We start from the raw sequence: 23,462 nt of genomic DNA, 5'->3' as shown, positions 1-23,462 counted from the left end.
GACTTTCTTCTGTCTTCAGTACCACAATTCTACTAGCTGGAGTCAGGAAGAAACGTTACTTCAAGATTAACAGTTACCTCCTATAAACCAAATTTCACAGTAATTTTGTCAGTGATATAGATCTTTTCCCAAAGGAACTGGCAGCCAAGTAAACTGCATTAAAAGTTGTTTATCTGAACTCTGAAGCTGCATTAGCTCAGGGTTTTGTTTCTTGGGGCCTAATGAAACGTCTCACCGGCACAGGCACCCGGGGAGCTGGCGTTGTGTTTCTGTGCTGTCCTGCACCTTATTTGTTTCACTGTAATTAGAAGTCAGTATCTACCACCGCATGAGGAAACAGGAGAGGCCTCCATGCCGAGAAAGGCTGAACCGGCTGCGTTCCGTGACCCAGTTTTCACTCCAGTGTAAAGAACTGCAACCTCAGGTCACTTGGGCACACTGAAATGCACACAAAACACATTGCACATGCAATCTCATCACTGCCAGATTAGTTCTTAAAAAGCTACGCTGGATGATGTTGAAAAAAATCTGAGCACACAGATGAGTTAGAATGATTATTCACACGTAATTTTTTCTAACCTTGAAAAAAAGGCACATCGTTCAGAACATGTACTCAGTTTTAATAACATTTAAAAATTATTAATGAAATATTCAGAGGAGACAGTTTTGTACGCTGCAAACATTTTAATGATTACTGTTGAGCTTACACATTGGGATTTTTCTTTCTCTTTTTAAACTTCAAACTGCAACAAGTTAAATAAATGTTTATAATATACAAAGAAAATACAACCCAAACTTGCTTTAAGTGTGCCTTGCACTAGGAACCAGTGTTTTTTTTTTTTTTTTAATAGCTTTATTGTTGAGCTGCACAAACACACTTAAGGATTTGATCTTTAAGCAGGGCATTTAAGAAATTAAAATATATTCCCACTTGAAAGAAAAAAAAAAGGGTGGTGGTGGTGCATGATTGTATGCAAAAACCCACTAAAATACTCCAATAGTGCAGGCACCATTTAAAAAAAAAAAAAAAAAAAAAAAAAAAAAAAAAGCCGGAGATGCCCATTAACTCTAAGTTTTAAGGAAGCAAGTTTCTGACCAGTTAGCTTAAAGCCAGCAAAACAGGGATCAGTGATGGCAACTGTAGTGTACAAGGTATTAAATGACAAACTTTACACAAATACACTGTTAGAAATTTGTATCAGTGAACACTGAAAATCTGATGATCTGTTCTTTGGAACAGTCAAACAGAACCACCTTAATTTCCAGTTGTGCAAGCCCTTGAAGCATCACACAGTGTTCTGTGCCAATTTCTTGCTGGCTGTGTAGTTACAAGGATTTATTTTTGTCATTAGCAGCTAACAAACTTATTCCACATGTTCCTAAAGCCTCACAGGTGGAAAAAAAGGCAAGTCTTCAGAGCACAGCGTGGAGATCATATTTTTTGCACACAAACACAAGAGGCTTCACTAGTATCAAAAACCACTTTCTCATGTCCCATGTTGCAGTCAGCAGCTCAGTTGAGGTGGAAGCCTTTCTCCATTGTAGCAGCTAGCAGGCGCTCTCTCATAATCTCCTCGGAAGAATACTCGGGCAACTTCAGGTAATGCACACACGTATTCACAGATGGGTAACTTGCATCTGTAGCATCAACCTGAGAAAAAGGAAGAATATTACTGCAGTTGTTCACAATACTCCATATGGCAGTTAAAGTTGTCAGGTCCTCTCATCCATGGAATTTACTACAAGCCAAACACCAGGATGTCAAGAAAGAGTGGCATCACGAAAGCTTCAGAGCAACTTAAAATTTTATCTACTTCACACTTTAATTCCTTTATATTAAAAATGAAGTCAAGAGACCTGGAATGGAGGTTAGCACTGAAAGCTTAGCATAATGGTGTAAATGAGGAACAACAGAGAGAAATCAGTGGTATTTCTTAAAATGGGAAAGTTTACATTTGCAAGCTAAAATAGCTGGTTTGAAGGGTAATCTGAAGCCCTACCTTGCGTACAACAGTGAGTCGCGGATGAAGGTTTGCCAGTCCTCCTGGTGGGAGTGTTGAACAACCAGTGGTGAACTGGAGAAAAGCCTTTCTTTCATCTGAAGACATACCACACAAAACTCTTACAAATCGAAGGAATCCAGGGCTAAAAAAAAAAACAAACCAAAAAACCCCAGCTGTGATAACATATCAGGAAAGGGTTTCATTACAGGTTCTCTTAATTTGAGACAGAACAATGACTATCTTTAGTCAACTGCAAGTAGCTAGTAAGATTCCAGTACCTGTTCAGTACTGAGTTAAGCATAAAACATTATTAAAACGATTAAAATGCTTCTTTAATCTCTTTGCTGGATATTACACAACAAAATCTTTACATAGATAAAACCTTTTCTCCATACTTATCCTGCAGTAGTATTTAGGTTTCTTGTGTATGAATTTGTAGAGAAGCAGACAAAGCTCAAACCTAATCTATAAGAAGAATCCAGCTGACCCCATGTTAACACCTTCTCTATACCACTTCCACAGTATAAAGCCATTTCATTTGTATACAATTTCATTTCTATGCTGTTAAAGATCCCTATACAAGGAAACAAGAAAAACCTAACACTGACAAAAAGGATCTTCAAGGAATTCTACAAATACCACGGCTTTCATCCGCATCAACCTGTGGAGCGCAGGGAAGGAGAGGACATGAAGGAAGCACAGCCCAGGGCAGTGCACCAGCAGGTACTGGGCACTGGGTATCTCAGCTGGATCTTTGCACCCTGGCAGAGTCAGCAGAAGAACTGCTCCACAGAGCATCTGACACTGATTAGGCTCCTTCAGCATGCTTATACTAACACAGTTCCACAAGTAATTTGTATGTCATTACTGCTATACATGACAAGCAGCACCCCCCCCCAACCCCTTCATCAGTATACTTTTTCCCTGTAGAGTACTATTTTTTCAACTACACCTCAAGAAATAAGGGACAGATAACAACCATATCCAACTGAACAGAAGTTAAAACCACTGCTAACACAGTTAAAAGTAAAAGCCCTTAAGCTGCCATTATACTTCCAGTAGTGCATTTTCTTTTTGATGTCTTAATGTTTTCATTTTTTTCCTGCTTCTTCATCACAAACACCAAGGACCTTCTAACCCATCTCTTGTAACATGCTGTATTTCTCAGGGTTATGTTGTGTAGGCTTAGGCAATTAATTGTTCTTTAGTCATCACCAATCCCAACAAATTTATCTTTTGCGTGTAAAGACCATTCTGGACATACTGATGCAGTACATATCTTTTGGTTACTATTGTGCAATGACAGAAAATATAATCACCTATCTCGTGTATAGCCCAGTTTAGGTTCAGTATAGTTGATGATATCCTCAGCTGCCCAAGAAGGCGATTGATTTCCACAAAGAATCATCTGAACTTCTTCATGGCTGAAGGAACTCAGCTTCTCCATTGGGAAGACTCTATTAAAGCCATCTTTAAATTTATACAAGATACAGTTATAAACATTAGTCAAGATAATGTTTAAAAAATAATTTCATCTTTTCAATTATATTTTAATCAAATCAGAATAAAATCAACAGTTTCTCAACTATGGAAAACTGGCAGCTAATACTACCTTTAAAAACAAGATTAATAATGGCATGACTAATACAAAGGTATTAGGAAATAAATCTCTACTGCATTTCTGCTTAAAATTCTCTTTTTTTTGAAAGCCATTCTATGCCACCACTTTAAACCTGGCCACCCTGAACACCAATGAGTCCGCTTAAACGTGTACGTAATCTGCCATAGTCAGAATTACCTCTGAATGCCTCCATCTGTTTCTGTATACCAGTATGCATGCAGAAGTCAAACATGAGATCAACATACTCCTCTGCATTATCCATTGTTACAGTCTGTAAACACAACATAAAAATACTGTAAGACTTCATTCTGCATTAAAATTACTACAGAGATAGAATATTGTTGGATTTCTAAAGAGAGGTTCTTTCCTTACCTCATCTTCACCACCTGGTTTGAGATCCACAGCTGTAAATCCATATACTTTGGAGGAAGGGCAAAACTGAAAATTTAGACTTCAAAACAGAAAGACAATTACTAAATGGAAACAAGTCTGCCACTGCTTTTGCAAATACACCAGATTTACAACCTGCTCTGCCATTCCTCCCCAAAAGTGCCTCACCCCATCCCACCCTGAAACACGGTTTATAGATCATTCTATATACATGAACAATGGTACCGCAACAGAAAATTAGTTAGTAATGCACTGTGCAGATAAGAGATGTTTCAGATCTCTGCTATGCACATGTGTGTATTCACCCACTTTTATTTATTTGGCTTTGACACCTGTCAAAAAAATTCACAGAGTTGATATCTTTGTTAGCTTTAAAACCACTCAAACTGCTTAATGTCACAAACTCAAAGAATCCTTTACAGGATTTCCAGTATTAATAGTCATAAAGCATAAAACACATTAGATATTTAGGCTCTTCAATGGCCCTGCTTGCTTAGTCTCTAGCATAAGCCATGCTTAAGTCAAAAAGCTCACGAGCAATTACAGAAATCTGCCCCTGCAAGCCTTGTGGTATAGCAGGATTTTAATGACCTGTCTGAAAACAAACAGTGCTACGGACCTCCAGAGTCCACATTTATTACAATTTTTTACTATACTTATACAAATTGTGTTTATGTTGCAAAAAGTAGAAGAAACCTTAAAGCCAGGTTTGCAACAGCATTACATGAAACAGAATCAGTACTGCAGCTTTAAAATTAGCTGGCATTAAATTAGGCTGCTTGTAAATTAGCCCTTGGGAGATTAGCCCTGCATCAAGCTCTAGGAAGCCAAAGATAGGGTATTGCTGGTAACAAAGCTAACTGAAAGTAAGCCAAGCATCTCCAACCTATACATAATTGCTACCCTGACTTGAAAAGGATGATGCTGAATGCTCAGAGGAGTTTTATTTTCCTTGGCAAGAGATTTGGCATAAAATCTATTAGGCGACATTTAGCACTACCACTCTGTTACCTGTTAGCCTACATAAATTCAAAAGGAAGATGCATTTCGCATTTAAATAAAAACAAGTAATTCTAAAACTAAAGATTAGTATCATCCAATTGTAAAGTACTGCATAGCAACTACTTGTCATGCAACGAGGATTGAATAACCTATAATATTAATAGTAGAATAACTACTGTTATTTTACAAAAATAATTTAAAACTACAAAAGATGACATCCTGTCATAAATTCACACGGTCTGACTACTTTCATGTCTTTAACATTTAATAATCTTTACAGTTTTTAACATGGGTCCAAATTCTGCAGTGTATGTCTACTAATACAATCCCACATTTCAGAAAGGCTCTGCCTTCCTCCAAGGGTCTTCAAAATACCGAATAAATCCAAACAGTTTTCATAACAAAGTTGCTTATTGGTGTACATTCTTTGTAAAGGTCTTTATGACTTTGCATAGAAACCCACAAATACCTGCAAAGGCATCACAGAGCAGCCACACTTAGGTTGAAAGATTTGAAGATTGGGAAAAAAAAAAAAAAAAAAAAAAAGGAACAAGTGTATAGATTCAGAAGGTAAACTGAGTTTTGCTGAACCTCTGATTGCACTTTTTTCCCCTAATGATAACTGCTTAAAATGGAAAAAAAAGAAATCATCATTTTTAATTACATATACCAATGTTCATTTATAGTACAGTACCATTTTTATATTTATAGATAAATATAAAAACTCTTACCCCAAATCCTCTATGCTAAGTGGAGGCCCAGAACCTGATGGATTCTTCAACATTAATTCCTGTAGTTTTGTGTTTTTTTCATCTTCAGAAAGACTTTTGTTGCTTAAAATTTGACGCCTTTTAATTGCAAGGTCCTTAATTTCTTTTAAAAATCTAGCTCTATGTGGATTTACTAATTCAAAGTCTTCCCATGTTAGAATTCCATTAAACCAGGCAGGGGGTTTAGGTTTTGGTGGATCAAGAATAAATTCTGATTTGGAGTCTTCTTCCAGACTTCCTACTGACAAGGAATCGTGTCCTTCTTCTGTAGAAGCCTCTGACTGACTTTCAGTACAGTGCAAGTCTCTGTCACCCCGCGATTCATATATCAACTTACTCATGTTACTTTTAATGTCTCCCATACACATGAGTTTAAAAAAAGGCTTAGAAATGGGCAAATCCACAAGTCTGTTGTCCTGAATGCATTTAGCCAAGAAAATTCCAAGGAAATGAAAGAGTTTGGTTATTCTTTCAAGTTCATCACTATCTTGGGGGAATGGTGCTGTGAAGAGTCCACATGATCTCTGTACATAGTAGCCTGGGGGTTTTAATCCACCACCAATATCAACCTGGTTTTAACAAGCAAAAACAAACAAACAAAAACAAACAATTTTGTTAAAGATGAATTTAATTATGCACGTGCTGTTTATTCTCTTTTATTAAAAAAGCCCAAACAACAAAAAACCACTACCCACACACAAAGGTAAGGCAGCCAACTGTGGAACAGAGCGGTCATCCTTGACTACCATGAGCGCACTGATCACGTGTTTTTCCCTTCCATGGTATTTAGCTCATTTTTCTTTTACACAAGTGGCTGAGCACTTACAGTTTAAAATGCAAACCAAACATACCTGACGAGACTCATCATCTGGAAAGTCATCGTCACAAAGCCAAGCTCCCAAATCTGTCCTCTGAAATTCTGCTGCCACCAATGCATAGAATTCCAAGGTTGGACCCAGGCCTGTTCCTTCCTCCCCTAAAAATTCAACCTTAAAAAAAAAAAGTTAAAAATAAAAGGAAACTCTACTGGTCAGTGTTGGTTATGGAACAGGATATTTTATATTCTGGCCAGAACATTAGAAATAGCTATAAAACGGAGTTTGAAATTGCTCTGCTAGGCAGATACGCTTTACCTCTAAAACAGATTTTCTGTCTGCATGAATCTGCATGACGTTTTCTGCCCATTCCATCAACGATTCACCTCGTGGAACTTTCACTCTTTCATGTTTGAGGCGTCCGACTCTGAATTCTCCTGGGTCGTCACGTCGCACTGTGCTTGTGGTCCTTGTCCGTTCAATGGTGGCTTCACGTCTGTTCTGTAGCCATACGATTGCTCTGGACAAAACACCAGGAAAAAAAAGTTATTTAAAACTTTAAAAGTATGTCAGAAATATCTGAAATGCTCAAATACATGCTACTTCAATATATTTAGCAAACTAATTCATTTTTAGTTACTACAAAGGGCCACTCTTAACTTCTGATGTAACACTTATTACAACTTACACTATATAGCAATATAGTTGCACGTTACTCTGTCGATACAGAAGAATACTATCCCTACCAAGTATGCCTTTCCTTGTTTACATATTTCTTACAGAAATGTGGAATCAAAGTTGAAGTACAATTATTCGTGTGCAAAACGATATAAAGATATATAGAAGATAATGGCATAACAGAAAAAGTAGCCAACATCTACAGTTGCCACAGGTGTAAATAAGTCTCCAGCTAACAAACTGAAAACCGAAATGAAATTTCCTGGATAATATCAAACCACAGACAGATGGCATAAACCAGACATAATGAATAAGAAATGTTTTAAGTGTCCAAAAGTTCCCCAGCATCCTCCCCTTTTTCTTCTTATAAAATGCTTTATATTTGGAAAGCAAGATTGCTCTTGTTAGGATAAGGAATCATTCTTAGTGATTCAAAGAACTATTATTAAAAAAATTGACAAAACGAAACAGAAGTCTGACAGGTTTTTTTTACCTTGATGCTCCAAATGCTGTGCATGTGAAGTACAACTGCCTGGTTTCAAATGGAATCAAGAAAGGACACTTGCTTGTCAGCTGCTCACACCAGTCCGGCAAAGCTCCACTTGCTAGCGCCAGAGGTTCCTGTAGTTTAACACAAGGAGGAGGCGGAGGGGGGGAACATTTCTAATATTAGATTCAGACTGTTCCACAAAGTTGGTAACTAGGTACACTAAGACCCAACTGGGCTTGGAGCTGAGTTTTCATCTGTGCAAGAAATGCTTTGAGTAAGTTTATTCCTTCTCAGCAATCCCAATTCCTCCCCCTGCCCTTTTAAGTGTCAGGAACAGGAAGTTCGCCAAGCTTCTTGAAAGAATTATTCCTGAGGTTTGCCTAGAAGCAAATATATCATACTTCCTCAATACTGAAAACAAACAAACAAAAAACCCAAATTCAGTGGTCATAAAGATGAGCCATGCTGATTTATTACTGTAACTCCTTCTAAAATACAAGTTTAGTAAGAAGATTATGGATTTTTCTTTTTTCTTTTCTTTCTCTCTCTCTTTTTTTTTTTCTGCAGAGGTATTGTAGGTGCCTGAACAACCTGCAGAAGACATTTTCCTTTTAATGCATCTAGTAAGTTTTCTAAATGCCAACTTAGCGATCAGAAAGACTTCTCTAGATCGTAAATAGTTTGCAAATATAGTTAATTGCCTTCAATACACCACCATCCATTTTGAAGACATACATAGAGTATATCATGATGTCAGTGTTTGGTACAGCAATGTAACAGAAGGAAAATTACGGTTCTGTATGTGGAGCTTAGCTAACAATATACAATTCCAGAGAAACTTGCTTATTCATAGCAAGTGTAATAAATAGGAACATACTATTTCAATTTCTTGATTAAACAGACAGGTTTCAGACTATATAAAGGGAGCAGGTTAATTTGCAGAAGAGGCCGTTGTTTTTACATTTACCATTACAAAAAACAGAAAACGGTTATTTAAAGCATATCTAAAAGAAGGAAGCTATAGATTTTGGCTACACTGTATTTTGTTGCTGAATAGCAAAGTCAGTCCTATTTTTTTAATAAATCTCATCTTTCAAGTAGGTCCCAAATCATGGTTGCATTTTATTACCTTATAAGAACATATTAACAGTAGAGAGAGTAATTGTTTCTGAAAAAAAAGGTTTTTTTTGAAAAAACCCCAAAATGTCCATTTATGTCCATCAGCACCACCACCACCTAGTATTAATTTCATCTGTTACTTTCATCAGCATAATCCTGTATCCCCAAATAAAACCTTAAAAGAGAGTCAGTTTGCATCTAAGTTTTCTCAAAAAATTCTATACAATATTAACAGTTTGCTGAAAGTCACCTAATTAAGAGTTTCAGATTTATAACCAGCTAAAATTCTACACAAATTTCTCACTATTTGTTTTAGATTATTAGTTCAATAAAACCTTGAATGAAAGTAGATTTTATATTTTCTTTTAAAATTTGAGAGAAAAGGCCTGATTTTTCATTTCATCTTCTCCAGTTACAATCACTGCAGAAGTCTGAAAGTAAATAAAGGTTAAGGAAAAAAAAAAAGGTCTTAAACTGTTACATACATTTCTGAAACTCTCAAGACATTTCATTTGAATGTATGTTCATAAAGAATAAATTACAGCTTGGAGACTGAAGACTGTAGTAGTAATATCATAACTACATTTCCTCTTTTACTACAGATCATAATGATACTTCTGTTTTCAACTGTGATTTTCAATTTAGAATATCCTGTAGTTTTTGCTAGAGTATATGGAATTGCTGTTAATGAAAACTGAGAAATTTGCAATTCAGATGTCAAATTAAGATGGCATTTAGATGACATCTACAGATGCCAATTCTAAACTCAAACTCACTTATACCAAGGCAACCACTTGGAAGTGTTTCATCAGCCCCCTTCATTATTATGTATCACCAGCTCAGCAGGGCGCACAAAGTCTGCCTGAATTTTAATGTCAACTAAGACCTAGGTACTGTCAAATACAAAGAAAAATGCTTTAATTAAACTTGTGAGCACACTCTCCAGCCTGCAGAGGAGTTCACACCTGCTTAAGCATTACACATATCAAGACCTATGTTAGAGAACATGACTGATACATCTTAAAAATTAACTGTTTCTATTAGCAGGAACAAATTTAATCTTCATAAGTAAAATATCTAGTTCTATTACAACTTCTTTTTCTTGGTATGTTTTTACTCAGACTACACTCTTTTCTAAAAATATTCTCAACTAGAACATAAGGAAATACACTTAATATATGTAAATATGAAATGATTCAAAAGTCAAAATGGCAAAAAAGCCATTAATTTCATACAGTCTTTAAAACAATTCTACGTATACATTAATGTTTTATATGTAATATATTACCTCAATTTGCTGCAGAATCTTTGTAGTAATTTTTTTACTTGTGAATTCATCTGGTGGGAAGTTAAACTGAGGATGCTCATCGCCTTCTGAAAACACCAAAACAAAATTTTTGTGTTATTTATTTTCATCAAAACTTCTGAGGAGCTCTACTAAATAACTTACAGACCTTCTTGAGAAGTCCGTGCTGCATAAGGATCACTGGCAACTATATACAAAATGCGAAGTAACTGCAGAACATCTTCCACTCCACAGGAGTTCTGTCCACTTCCAGCTTTGGCCTGAGGTTGTTCCTTTGCCAAACTAAGAATATCAGAATTCTGAAGAGTAGAAATGGCTCCCTGGCTTAATCCAGACTTTGATCCATGTTCACAAAAATCCTGTTTAAAAAAAAAAAAAAAAGAATGAAATTGTTTGCTATTTTAAAAACTGTGCATTGTAATTTAGCCATTTGAAAAATGAGACTGGTTACTGTATTCAATCTTAAGAGTCCTAACACTTAATTCAGTTGCAGATGGTTTAAACTATGATTCAAATGCTTTTTAACATTACTATATTTACCAAAAGACATTAAAAAAAAAAGAGAGAGAGAGAAGACTAAACTTGATACTGGAATGTGAACATACAGTTTCCTATCCGCATGTCAGCCCCCTCCTCCACAAGAATCTTCAAAGCTACAAAACAAAGCACGCAGCCATTCCCAATAAAGAAGTTTGTAGGCAGACATATACCTTGTATGCCGCTATGAGCTGGGAACAATTTCTGTTTTTTCTAATGCTTTTATTAGTGCCAGTTAATTTCCAGTGGCGCAGGAAAGCTGAGTCTGCATTCTTCTGCAGGTAGGTTATCAAGTCATTCTTTGGTAATTCATCAGTGCCAAGGTACTGTTCCACATGCTCTATTGACCAGCAACCCTACAACAGGAACCACCAAAGGTTGGTTTTTCCTGATTGTAAAGATTTCACATGCATTCTATACATTTTCTTTTTCTAAAGGAACATGCACTTATAAATATATTTGCTCATATCCTCTAAATAATCAAAAATTGTTAGCTTTTTTTTTAATGTAGCATTTCTAAAACTGCAATAAGATGTTTTGTTTTTTTTTTTAAAACAGCCACAAAAACATACACAAAGGCATAAAAGTCTTACCATCTTTCCACTTTCTTTCTCTTTATCAGAATCCTTCATTTCTCTGTACATGATTCTAAATATTGAAACAATGAGTTAATATTTTATATTCATAGTATATCATCTAAATATTGAAGTTATACTTGGAATTGTTAGAACCGAATGACATTTAGGTAACAATATGAAAGAGAAACAGCAGCTGTGCTTTGCAGCAAAACATACAGGATTCTCTGATCCAGTAAAATTTATTAACTCTAGTTTAATTTGCATGACATGGATATTAATAAATGTTTTGCAAGATGTTTCCTTACACAAAGCCTGAGTAATCAAATAAACAAACTTCACTGTGCAAAGTTCCCAATCCAACTTCAGGATCTCCATTACAAGTGCATCAGCACTTTTAAATTTTGAAAATCTGAGATAGTTTGCTGTGTGTCAAATTAAGAGATATACACGTTTCCAGTATTTTTGTAATGCCTTCTAATTAGAAGACATAAGTTTTGTTATATTCTATAATTTTACATGTTATAGCACTGGGCATATCTGAGAAGGATGTAAGAGAGCTTAGAAAATTGTCTTGTTTTCAGTTATGTTCATTCCCTAATATGACATAAGTTATGTTGGTGTATTAAGTTGCAAATTGCTCAGAACTGTGTCTAGTCAGGTTCTGAGCATCTCCAGGGATGGAGATTCCACAACCTTTCTGGGCAAGCTGTTCCAGTGTTCAACTGGAACAGAAGCATTTATGTTTAAATGGAATTTTGTATGTTTCGATTTGTGCCTGTTTCCTCTTGTCCTTTCACTGGGCAGTCGTCTTCGTTATTTACATACATTGCTAAGACTCCCCCTAAGCCTTCTCTTCTCTAGGCTAAACAGTCCCAGCTCTCTCAGCCTCTCCAGATACTCCAAGCCGGTAATCATCTTCATGGTCCTTCACTGCACTTGGACCTGTATGTCCATGTCTCCTGTCCAGGACCAGACACAGCACTCCAGATGTGGCCTCACCAGTGGTAAGTGGGGGGGAAGGATCATCTTCTGGCTACCCGCTCCCTAATGTGCCAACAGCACTCGCCCGGGTGCTGTTGGCTTTCTTTGCCACAAAAGCACATTGCTGGCTTATATTCAACTTGTTACTCACTAAGACCACCAGGCATTTTCTGCAAAGCTGCTCTCCAGCTAGTTGGCTCCCAGGGTGTACTGGTGCATGCGGTTATTTCTGATTAGAGGCAGGACTTTGCACTTCCCTTTCTCCAGCACACTGGCACAACCATCTGTGTACCAACCATTCCCCTCACCTGCAAACCTTCTGAGGGTGCACTCTGTTCCATCATCCAGATTGTTAATGAAAAAATTAAGCAGTATTGGCCCTAGGATTGATTCCTGGGGTACACTGCTAGTGACTGGCCTTTAGATGGACTTTAGGCTGCTGATCACAACTCTTCAAGCCTGGCAAGGTCAGCTACTTTTCAGGCAAGGTCAGCTAATTTTCAGTCCATTCCACTGTCCATTTATCTAGTCCATCTTCCTTCAGTTTCTCAATAAGGATGTTACGGAAGACAGCATCAAAAGTCTTGCTAAAAAAAATCACAATAAATATCCACCGCTCTCTCCTCATCCACTGAGCTGGTCATCTCATCATAGAAGGCTATAAGACTGGTAAGGAATGTCTTTTCTCCTTCATAAGTCCTTGTTGACCAACTCCCAATAACCTTTTCATCCCTAATACCTTTGAAGGCAGTTTCTAGGATTGTTTGCTCCATCACCTTTCCAGGGATCAAGGTAAAGCTGACCAGGCTGTAATGCCTCAAATCCTTCTTACCCTTCCCAAAAATGGGAATATTTGCTTTCTTCCAGTCCCCAGAAACCTTCTCCAGTTCCATTATCTTTAGAAGGTGATGGGAAGTGGCTAGCTCCCTCAGCACCTGTGTGTGCACCCCGTCAGATCTCATGCACTTGTGCATGCTCGGTCTCTTTAAATGTTCCCTAACTTCACTTCCCTCATCAGATTCAACTCCAGATGAATTCTGCTTTACCTAACCACACTCCTGCATGCTTACACAGTGTCTCTATAGTGCTCACAGGTAACATGACCCTGCTTCCACTTTTTACTTGCTTCCTTTTATATTTTGAATTTTGTCAAGAGCATGTTCATCCATGCAGACCTCCTGCTGCCTTTGCTCAACTTTCTGCACATCAAAATGGACTATTCTTGAGCTGAAAGTGGAAGATTCTTCAGAAGTCAACCAGCTCTCCTGGAACTTTCTTCCTTCCAGGACCATCCCATGGACTTCTTCCAAGCAGATCCCTAAAGAGGCCGAATTCTGCTCTCTTGTGTCAGTTTCTTTTGAAATATTATTAACAAGTCACATTAGAGGTTATGACTTTTCTGTTTGAAAGTAACCACAGCTTTAAAACCAAAAAGAACATCCTAGCACAAGAAAAACTAATTCTAGAACTATTGCCTACAGAAGTGAAGGAAACAAAGTCATAACATTGTTTTACACCTGTTTCCTGATCAGTCAGTTCCTAACACTGTTCTATACAGAATAATAAACTTGTGAGCTTACGTGTATGTTGGCTCCCAAATACGCCTAAGTTTGTCCGATTTCACATTACCATTACAGGAAAGCTGTAACAATTTCTGTACATAGTAAAAGATGGTAGATCGGAAGTTTGTTAGAGGCAACTCTACTTCACGAGTTGTTCCAAGACCTGAAACTTTCAAGGTAAGTGCTAAACGAGGTGAAGGCATGCACTCGACCTCTTCCAAAAGCTCTGAATGAGGTGTACCTGCATGTGAAAAACCATTTGAGAAGCTGTTAATACAAAACAAAGCATGACAAGCTGGCTGAAACATTAATAAAATGACTCAAAAAGGAAGTGTAAAGACTTCCTGCACATACGCCAAGAAAATGATAGAGAAGTTCTGCTAAAATTCAGTTCTGATTAAAGCTAACATTTTTGAAATTCATATTTATCCTTTTGTCTCGGTAACATCCCCTTTGAAATTAACACAGCACTTGCGTTCTACCCTTTATACACAGTACCTTCCTGTTGTATTAGCTCCTTTCATTTCATCCAATTCAACAGTGTCTCATTTCCACATATGCCTACATTATGTAATATCTTCTGGAAGGAACACTGAATGCACCTGTACTGCTCAATAAGAGAGCACTAAGGAGCAAGATCAGATGCTATGCAGATGGTCGTGCAGACCACACAGTTGTTATATTAGCTTTTCCCTTGCTTCTGCTTTGGGCTGTTTCAACAAACCCTCTCCAAATGAAAGCTATTCTGGGACAGCTCAATACACAGATTATTCCCTGCAAGTGGAAACAGACACAGCAAAAAACCCATCACTAATCTGAGTTTTTAAATTCATGAGCATGCTTTTCTTACACAGCATTTAATTTACTTGTCCCTCACACGATGCTTAGATCTGTACAGGCAGATTAAATTCTTACTCAAAACAGAAAAGCTAGACAGCCACAAGAGCACTTTGTACCAACTGATAGCAATAGGATCCCTAGCCTCCAGCGGGTCACTAACCATCCTAAAGCCAGACCAAATATCACAAATGTTTTGCTGGCATACCTGGTGGAGGGATTTCTAAGTCAGTTGTTTGCTGAACATTAGTTCGACCAGGTCTTGGGTCAAAAGCAGGAACCAAAGCAGAAAATTGCCTTTTCAATACATAATCATCATCCCATGTTCTTCTACGGCCTCCTTTGGTTTCATACTCCTCTTCTTCCTATCAAAAAAGGTTTGGTTTTTAGATTCTTCTACAAAGAATCACTTGATCAAAAATCTGATGGAATACAGCAGTAATGTAAACTAAAGCTGATACTGAAGATATCAAAGCTGGTATGCAACAGTATTAAATCCATTTTATTGATCAAGCAGGGATCAAGAAAATTAAGCAAAACTGCTCATATACAGAAACCAGTATTACTGGGCTAACCTTTTAACAGGGATCCTTACAATTTCTGGAATGAATGAAACTTTCCATGAAGCATCAGAACAATACAGGGAAATATAAAGTAGTGCAAATCAAATCAAAAAACTTTGGAATATCAGGAAGATTCAATTAATCAATCGTGTCAAATTAAATACATTAAACTTCTCTAAAAATCAAGAACTTTTTTTTGGAAAATACCACCTATGTTGATATATAATGTATACACATTTATACAAATACCAAAATACTGGAACTATGATTGGGGGGGGGGGGGAATCTAATTTTCAAGAAGTCTTAGAAAACATAAATTGCTTATGATCTATTTAAAATAGGCTTTTAATCTGTTCAAATCCTTGTTGAAAAAAATATATATAGTATGTCAGAAGGAAAAGAACTATCCATGACCAGGATAGTTTTCCTTTGCAGATCTGATTCTTGCACTTTAATCTTAGGTGAAGATTAATAAGCCATTTCTGCTACTTTTATCTTTGTGCAGAAGGTGAGATAAAGCAGTATTTAGTGACGTATTTGAGTTTCTACTCAAATACATAATCACAGTAGTTTAAAATGTCTAAAAACTTGGTTAAAATACTTAAAAGGTGCGCATTAGTCACAAGTAGTTTATATAATTTCACAGAATATTAATTTACATTATAATAACAAACATTAAATCATCATCAGTGAACTCTTATTTCTCCTCTGAAATCTTACAAAATCCATTTTGATGACTTTGATGGGCACAGAAGACCAAGCATTCATCATACCAGAAGAACCAAATGAAAAGACATAAATCACAGTAATAGGCAAAACCTATGTGGACTGATTTGCCATTTGGTTTTGTTTAACTTTTTTGTTGTTTGTTTGTTTGTTTTTTTTTTTTTTTTTTTTTTTTAAAGAGATACTACATCTGACATACCTGCACAGAAATACAGTTAAACACATCCCAGAACTGTACCACTACAAAATTTCGTAGCCTACCTGCAAAACTGTTCCTTTCATCAGCACGGTTAACTAGTGATCATTTCTACTGTCTGTCAACTTGCTCCCAGGCTTCTTTTAAGAGTTAGCTTTGGCCTACAAGGTCTGAGGGTCTATGAGTATTCAGCAACACTTTTCTTCACATGAAGTGTTGAGGGCAGTACAATCATTTGAATTAGTACAAAAAAGGGACCGCCCTACTGCAATATCTACTGGGACCTCGCAATTTTAAGTTCAGCACACTCACTTTAACGTGTCAGGTAACAGTTCTGAAAATATTCAAAAAATACACAAGAATAGAGAAAAGGGGCAAAGTAGTACATTCTAAAAGGTCTTTTTGGTAGGGATTCAATTTGCAGCTGCAGAGCAGTGCAACATGACTTTAGCTTGAGAATTACATTAAGAGACTTAATAGATAGGTACTTCAAACTTGCAGTCCTAAATCTATTTTTTCAAATTAAGAGAAAAATTATAGGTTGGATCCCATATTGCCAAGAAAATCTGTAGACTTTTTTTCCTGTTCTGTATCCATCTGTTCGTATGGATGGCATCTTAATTAACTAAGTTAAATGACTATACTGTACCATAACTTCCTCATATTCTTGGTCCTCTTGATTATCATCTTCATTTTCATCATCTTCTTCATCTGGTTCAGGTAGATCCTCATCATCATCTAACTCTGCCAACAGAGTACTAGCTCGGCAGCTATCAAGAAAATCTATATATACATATATATATTTACATATAGGAGGGGGGAAAAAAAAAGAGACAAGAATCACTCTAAAGTAAAATTTTGAAAATAAAAAACAGGAGCATTGGGAATACTGAAAAAAACAAATTTCATTTAAAAAAGAAAAAGCATACAAAACTAAAATATTGCTGATGGTACAAAAAGATTAAAAGCTCTGATAAAAGTATACATTGACAAAAAAATCCAAGGGTGTAGCTAAAGAGTAACTAACAAAAGATACACTTAACTTTAGTATGATTACTCTTAATCAGCAATTTTTCCATTTGCTTATAACAAACATTTTATAATTTCACTTTTTCAAAATACACAAAAGAACAGAAAAATTGGTACACAAATTTTTACTGTCTGATTCTAAGTTTAACTGATTTTTTAAAAAGTAATACTGGTATATCTTCCACTAAGAATGTGTGGCTTTAACTTTATATTATAATTTAAAGAACCTTTTAAAAATAAATATTTTATAGCAACATAATTGCTAATGCATTGCTGTAAAAAGAAGCTGCAGACTGATATATAATTCAATTTCACCCACCTAGTACTAAGATTAAAAATTAAACAAAAAATAGAAAATGACACCTGTTCAAGGTGGACTATGATAGGCAAGAATCTTTTTAACTTTATTTTTTTTTAAATATGCATGCTATTATATATCCAACCCAAACACTATCTGAACTACTGCCAAAGTCCCAACAGAAACTTTATGGATGACTCCCCAAACTATTGAGCCAGCTGGTCATGATATATTTTAAGACTTGTCATCCAATCTGAGATTAAAAAAAAAAAAAATACACAGAAATAGCACATCCTGATATCTTAATCAATCCTTCCAAAGGGTTTAATTCTAATGCCCATTAAAATTACTGCATTCCCCCCCCCCCAACAATTTCATGGGCTTTAAAATAGGCAACAAAACAGTTTCTACTTGCTTTGTTCAAACAATTTTTAAATAATTCAGGTATTTCTTCCTTCAGGAGTATTCTGCAATTCAGTAAGCTTTACATTAAAAATATTTTCCCATATCTAGCCCAAGTTTTTCTCGACTTCATTTTATTAACTTAATCTGTAGATATTACTACTCAACTTAGACAACCAAAATCTCCTTTTTCATACCCTCCAAATATCTATGGTCCTACCGTCTAAATTTAACAGAGTGCCCACATAACTCTGGATTTTGTTCCCTGAATGTAATTCCATTCTCCGTGTCATTTTAATTTGTTTTCCAACTTGTCACAATTACCATGGTATTGAGCTATGTGGAACCTCATATAGTACTTTAAGTGTATGGTATGTCCAATGGCTAGTGCTTTTCAATCACGGATTAATACAAGGTACCTCAGACTGAGCACGTAACATGTTAATACAGTCAAAAAATAGTTTAAGTAGAGGCCCATATACAATCTACATTAGATGCTAAACTCACTTGATTAAGGACAATCAAGTGCCTAAATAAAGCGTACCACAAATCATAAGCACAGGGGATAGAAACTGAACTACAAAAGAATGAAAAACATTAAAAGAATTAAAAACATTTTAACATTATTTTGCTTAAGTACTGCCTTACAGAGCTAGCAGTATATGAACAGCTCAACTTTCAAATACTTTGCAGAAAATAAAATACTACATGAAAAAAAATCATAACAAAGGGAGAAAAAGAAAAATAATTCATGGGAGGTCTGCTTACGTTCATTAAAAATGAAACTTACCATATAAAGAATATTCTGCCTCCTGCCCTGTATCGCTCTCACTAGATGTTGATGTTAGGCTAGTAGTTAGGGTATTACTAAGCGACTGACCAACAGATAAAACTGTAGTTGCTGTAGCTACATTGCTGCTGCTAGTAACACTGGATGTAGACATGGTCACTGTTGATGTGGTACCAGTTGTAGTCAGATTAGGAAAACTTTGGGCACCCATAAGAGGAGAAGCTATAGATAAAGATATGGTAAGATAAAATAAATGATTTGAAGAGTACAATTTACATGCATGAGTCCTGTGTTGAAAATATATTTGGGCTTGAAAAAATCATCAGATGTAACGTGTCATTTTACAATAAGGAATAAACAGACTACAAGAGGAAGGAATTTTCGGGGCAGAAGTGCACACTGCAATCTATAGGCCCACTTTGGAGCACACTTCCTTGCATATACTTAAAGCAAATAATTTTCTTAAATAAATTCCAGAATCCCACTATGAATCTGAAATGACTTAATTTTGTTTTGCTCAAAGAGGAAGTAACATATGAAAGGTACTACTGAAAACTATTACTTTAAGATCAAAGTCTGCTTTATCTCTAATGTTAATATATTTCAAGCTATACATGAAAAACAATTCAACTATAAACGAATTAAAAACATAATAGACAAATTTCAAATTGATAGTACTTGTGTATATCTAGTTCTTAAAAACAACTCCAACTTGTTATCTTTCACACAACTATTAGTACATGTATTCATCACGGGCATAAAGCTCGAGTTGGTAACACTGGAAAAAAGCATAACACCTTAATTATGTTGGATAGTATATATTACATAATTTTCAAACTAAGCAAATAAAAATCTAAGAAGTTACCTAACTATACATTCAAATAAATAAGATGAATGCACAGCATTTTAACAACTGAAACAAATTAACTGTAAATTCAATAAGAAGAATTTCAGAGAAGTATATTTAACGATGTACATACCTGAAATGGTATAAGTTATATTTATGAGCAATTACACATTAGCATCCCAATTCTGGAAACATTTACTCACATTTTTATTTTCAAATACTTGAAGTTAATCATATGCTCTTATGTGCATATGGGGGGGGCAGCTATTCTTAAATTTAATCCCTACATTCTTCAATTTATCTTTTCTAAAATCTATCAAAGACAAATTTTACAGTTATAAAAGTAAATATTTTCATTATTGCAGTTCATGCAAACCGAGGCATTGCTTTAAAAAATGTATACATACTCAATAAACTGAATTTCAGACTACCATTGAAATGTTAATGTGGGAAGCAAGAGAGTGAAATTCAAATTTAGGGGTGTTATGTAAGCCCTATGCTCATCTCTGAGAATAAGAAAGCATGGAAAGTTTCTGACCCAAAGGGTTCTTCCCCTCCCGCCCCCCCCCCCAAGTTGTTTAAGAATTTGGAAGTTCTTAGTCCAAAAGATTGAAAATACGTTGTTCAGTATACACATCTTCCATCCATTTCTACTAACTAATAATAGTGAACTCTTTGCTGGTGCAATAAGAAGCCATTAAACATTAGCATTCCATTTGCACAGCTCTCAAGAATGAATAAAAACTAACTAGTCTAGACATGATTCAACTCCTCAAATTCTGATGTTTTTAAGTGCAATCGATAGAGCAAATCTGAATAGACTCATCACTAACCACGATTTTAGCTATTTTTTCTGTACAGGAGTATTTTTTCTCTTTTTTAAAAAAGAAGTCTTTTATAATGCACTAAGATAACTTTGATAAAATATCTCAAATTGAGTGTCCCCAATCTTTTTGAGGCACAAGTTGCATTTGTTTTCTTTTTGTATAAAAATCTATCAAATACAATAATTCCTACAAAACGGTAACTTTAAAAGTGTCAGTATATTTTAGTGTTAAGAACATGGTAAATAAAAAATTCTATTTACAACTCTATCACTGCATGATATCAAATACGCATGAAAGCTGTTAAACATTCTTTTAAACCATCTTATAATATTCTTCAAAGCTTCTCTCTTTTTCTCCCCAACACAATAACTTCAGGATTACTGCCACTGAATATCTGCCTGAAAGGACTAATTAATGGAAATCTCCCCTTGGTTATCTTGCTAACATTTTGAATCCAGTCTGTGAGCATTACCATCCTGCAAGGTGTCACAATATGAACATAAGAACACAGAGGAAAGAATTCCCCCCCACCAGGGAAAAAAAAAAAAAAAAAAAAAAAAAGATCTAATAAGAACTTGAGTGCTTCTCTCTGGATAATTTTATTTTTCCCAATCTGCCTACCTCATGCAATGCAGTTCTCCACTTTAAATGCTATCCCCAGACACTAGAGAACACACACCAAGCTTGGTGAAGTGCTAACTCACGGTTCTGAAAGCTCAGGAGAGTGAACTCACTCGCAACAAGCGGGTCAACTTACCTGCTAGGACATTAATTCTCACGTATAATTTGAAGACATACAAAAGTTAAACCCTGTGCATAAACCTATTTGTATCAGTGTTAGCTACAAACTTCCTTAAAGTTATCGTGCCCAAATGGTTTGCTGAATTTGAGCCTTATGACTGTACCATCTTTAGAAAACATACACAGTATGAGAGTACCTTTAGTTAAACATACTGTATGAATTGACTAAGAATTTCATCACACTGCAGTTTACTTTTTACTGTGTCATTAGCTCCTAAGCTTGGACAGAATTCAGTGTGCAGAAACTTCGTTCTCTGAGGAAAGAGAAATAACACACACACACACAAAAAAAAAAAAAAAAAAAAAAAAAAAAAAAAAAAAACAACACACAAACAAAAAAAGCCAGACCAGGTGTGTGTGTCAAAGCCGCCCATACTATCACTCGTCACACTATCACTCTTCCTAGGCATACAATAGACATCAAACTCAGTTTCTTTTCTGTTTGGTGAGGGCCACAGAATAGCCTTGCATCACAAAAAGAAAAGGCAACATAAAACTTTCCAGTTACAACGAACTCCACGAACTCCTCAGGAGTTTTGTAAGTATACACAAGGTAGTGGCTGCTGTACATTTATTCCCCTATTAGGGCAACAGAATCCAAACTTCTTTAAGCCTAAAGAAACCCAAAGAAACAACAAAACCTTCAAGCAAAAATAAGTGTAGCTTACTTACTTGCAGTACTCATGACATTCCTTCCCAAAGTATTAGTATTGTTATCACTGCTACTTCGGCTTAAATTCATGTTGTTTGTAGCATTGGTACGTGCAATGTTTGCTACTCTTCGTACAAAGGACTCCAGGCTCGAAGTTTCCCGAGACGATAAGTTAGGAACGCTTGCACTGGAGCTCATCGGCGCCCCAGCAGCCAGCAGAGAACTCACTGAAAGTCTGTTACTTGCTGAAGAGCTGAGGGGTCGTTGGGAAGCTGCTTCTTTATTAGTCAGTTCAGAAACCGAACTGACATCAGGAGAGCTCACGCTAACAATTCCCATGGATATAGCACTAGACTCCCCAGCTGTGCGTATTGAATTATCAGGACCTAATTTCCTTTCTGCGTTTTCATTTCCCATGTCCGCTGTTAAGGTGCTGGTGCTCGCACTGGAAGATGACCCTACTTCAGCCTGAGGCACGCTATCAGCGGAAGACAGAACAACAATTGGTTCATGGACGTCAGTGCCTGAAACTATATTTTGCTCCATTACACTTTCTGATCTCCGCTCCATTTTGGTCGAACCCATGCTGATGTCGCTGCTACTGGCCACGCTACACACAGAACTGCTGCTTCCTTTTCTACTTGAGGAGCCTGCAGCAGCAGTCGTCTTGTCTGGACAGTTGTTTTTCACCAAGCTGCTCCATGACTGCGTTGTGCCTGAAACAGTGGATGAAACAGGTTTGGGTGATGCCGCTGAATCAGGGTCGTACCCTGGCGCAAGCTTGAGGTCAAATTTTCCTTCTGCGCCCATACGGTAAGAGTTAGAGCCACCAGCATCCCAGGTGACATCAATCCAGCCTGGAAAGGGACAGGAGTTTGTGAGATCCAGCAGAAAGCAGACAGGAGCGTGTCAGACAGTAGCTCCACAATGTGGGATCAGCTTCTCATAATGGCTGCATCTCTGAATTAATAAAATTACTAAATAGTCCTTAATGCCAATTAAAAAGGAAGAGTCGTCAATCTAAACAAATTGGCATTTTAAGATGTAGTTAAAAATTAACGTGACGAGCAAGTGCATGAATGATCAGCTTCAGGGTATGAGAACCCAGCCAAAAAAACACATGTGTTCCAGGAGGGAGCCTGGCATACTAGCATTTCTCAAAATGTTAAAGATCATTAGATTCTCTGGTATCAGAAATGTATGTTAACATGTATCATCATAACTTTATTAATCTCTGTCAAGAAACTACAGTTCCTTTACAGACATTATATAATGTTTTTCTTTGTTGGATGCTTATGTATGATCATGCGTACACTACAGAAGGCATTTTATGAAATTGGTTAGTTTGGGATTTTTCATTTTTGTAGTATAACATGAAAGAATGAGTTTACTGATACTCAGCTTTTCAGTAATTTACAGACTCAAGCGTTTCTTAGTCACATGAAAAGTCTTACGGCGGTCAAGTAAGGACTACTTAAAGCAGAACTTCAGGGTTGCAAAAAAGAGTAAAATGTTCTAAGATCCTATGAAACATACTGGAATCAAAACAGCACTGGGAAGAGACGCTACTCTTCAATGCCTTTATTAAATGATGAATTGAAGTACCAGCATTTTGTAACCATTGAATGTAGTAAAGCTACAG

The 23,462-nt window shown here is 36.3% G+C and overlaps 1 protein-coding gene across 3 annotated transcripts in view; it reads right to left on the bottom strand.

Annotated features, from left to right (window-relative positions):
* Positions 1-664: 664 nt before the first annotated feature.
* HECTD1 (HECT domain E3 ubiquitin protein ligase 1) overlaps positions 665-23,462 on the bottom strand; it is a 62,125-nt gene continuing 39,327 nt past the window's right edge. The window contains exons 25-42 of one of the 3 annotated variants that reach the window (XM_062575928.1): positions 21,841-22,677; positions 18,694-18,915; positions 16,824-16,957; positions 14,898-15,054; positions 13,871-14,093; positions 11,325-11,379; positions 10,905-11,087; positions 10,343-10,553; positions 10,177-10,262; positions 7,773-7,900; positions 6,920-7,121; positions 6,638-6,775; positions 5,748-6,355; positions 3,997-4,075; positions 3,802-3,895; positions 3,323-3,473; positions 2,001-2,145; positions 665-1,651 (exon numbers count right to left, since the gene is read on the bottom strand). In XM_062575928.1, coding sequence (XP_062431912.1) covers positions 1,514-1,651; positions 2,001-2,145; positions 3,323-3,473; positions 3,802-3,895; positions 3,997-4,075; positions 5,748-6,355; positions 6,638-6,775; positions 6,920-7,121; positions 7,773-7,900; positions 10,177-10,262; positions 10,343-10,553; positions 10,905-11,087; positions 11,325-11,379; positions 13,871-14,093; positions 14,898-15,054; positions 16,824-16,957; positions 18,694-18,915; positions 21,841-22,677 — 3,791 coding nt within the window. In that variant the 3' untranslated portion in view covers positions 665-1,513. The remainder of the gene's footprint in view (positions 1,652-2,000; positions 2,146-3,322; positions 3,474-3,801; positions 3,896-3,996; positions 4,076-5,747; positions 6,356-6,637; positions 6,776-6,919; positions 7,122-7,772; positions 7,901-10,176; positions 10,263-10,342; positions 10,554-10,904; positions 11,088-11,324; positions 11,380-13,870; positions 14,094-14,897; positions 15,055-16,823; positions 16,958-18,693; positions 18,916-21,840; positions 22,678-23,462) is intronic. The other 2 variants (XM_062575929.1, XM_062575931.1) reach the window with 2 other exon arrangements.

This window comes from Rhea pennata, chromosome 5 (assembly GCF_028389875.1).
Source record: "Rhea pennata isolate bPtePen1 chromosome 5, bPtePen1.pri, whole genome shotgun sequence".
Taxonomy (NCBI): Eukaryota; Metazoa; Chordata; class Aves; order Rheiformes; family Rheidae; genus Rhea; species Rhea pennata.
The sequence above is the reverse complement of the archived record's forward strand: the minus strand, read 5'-3'. Positions and strand labels throughout refer to the sequence as shown.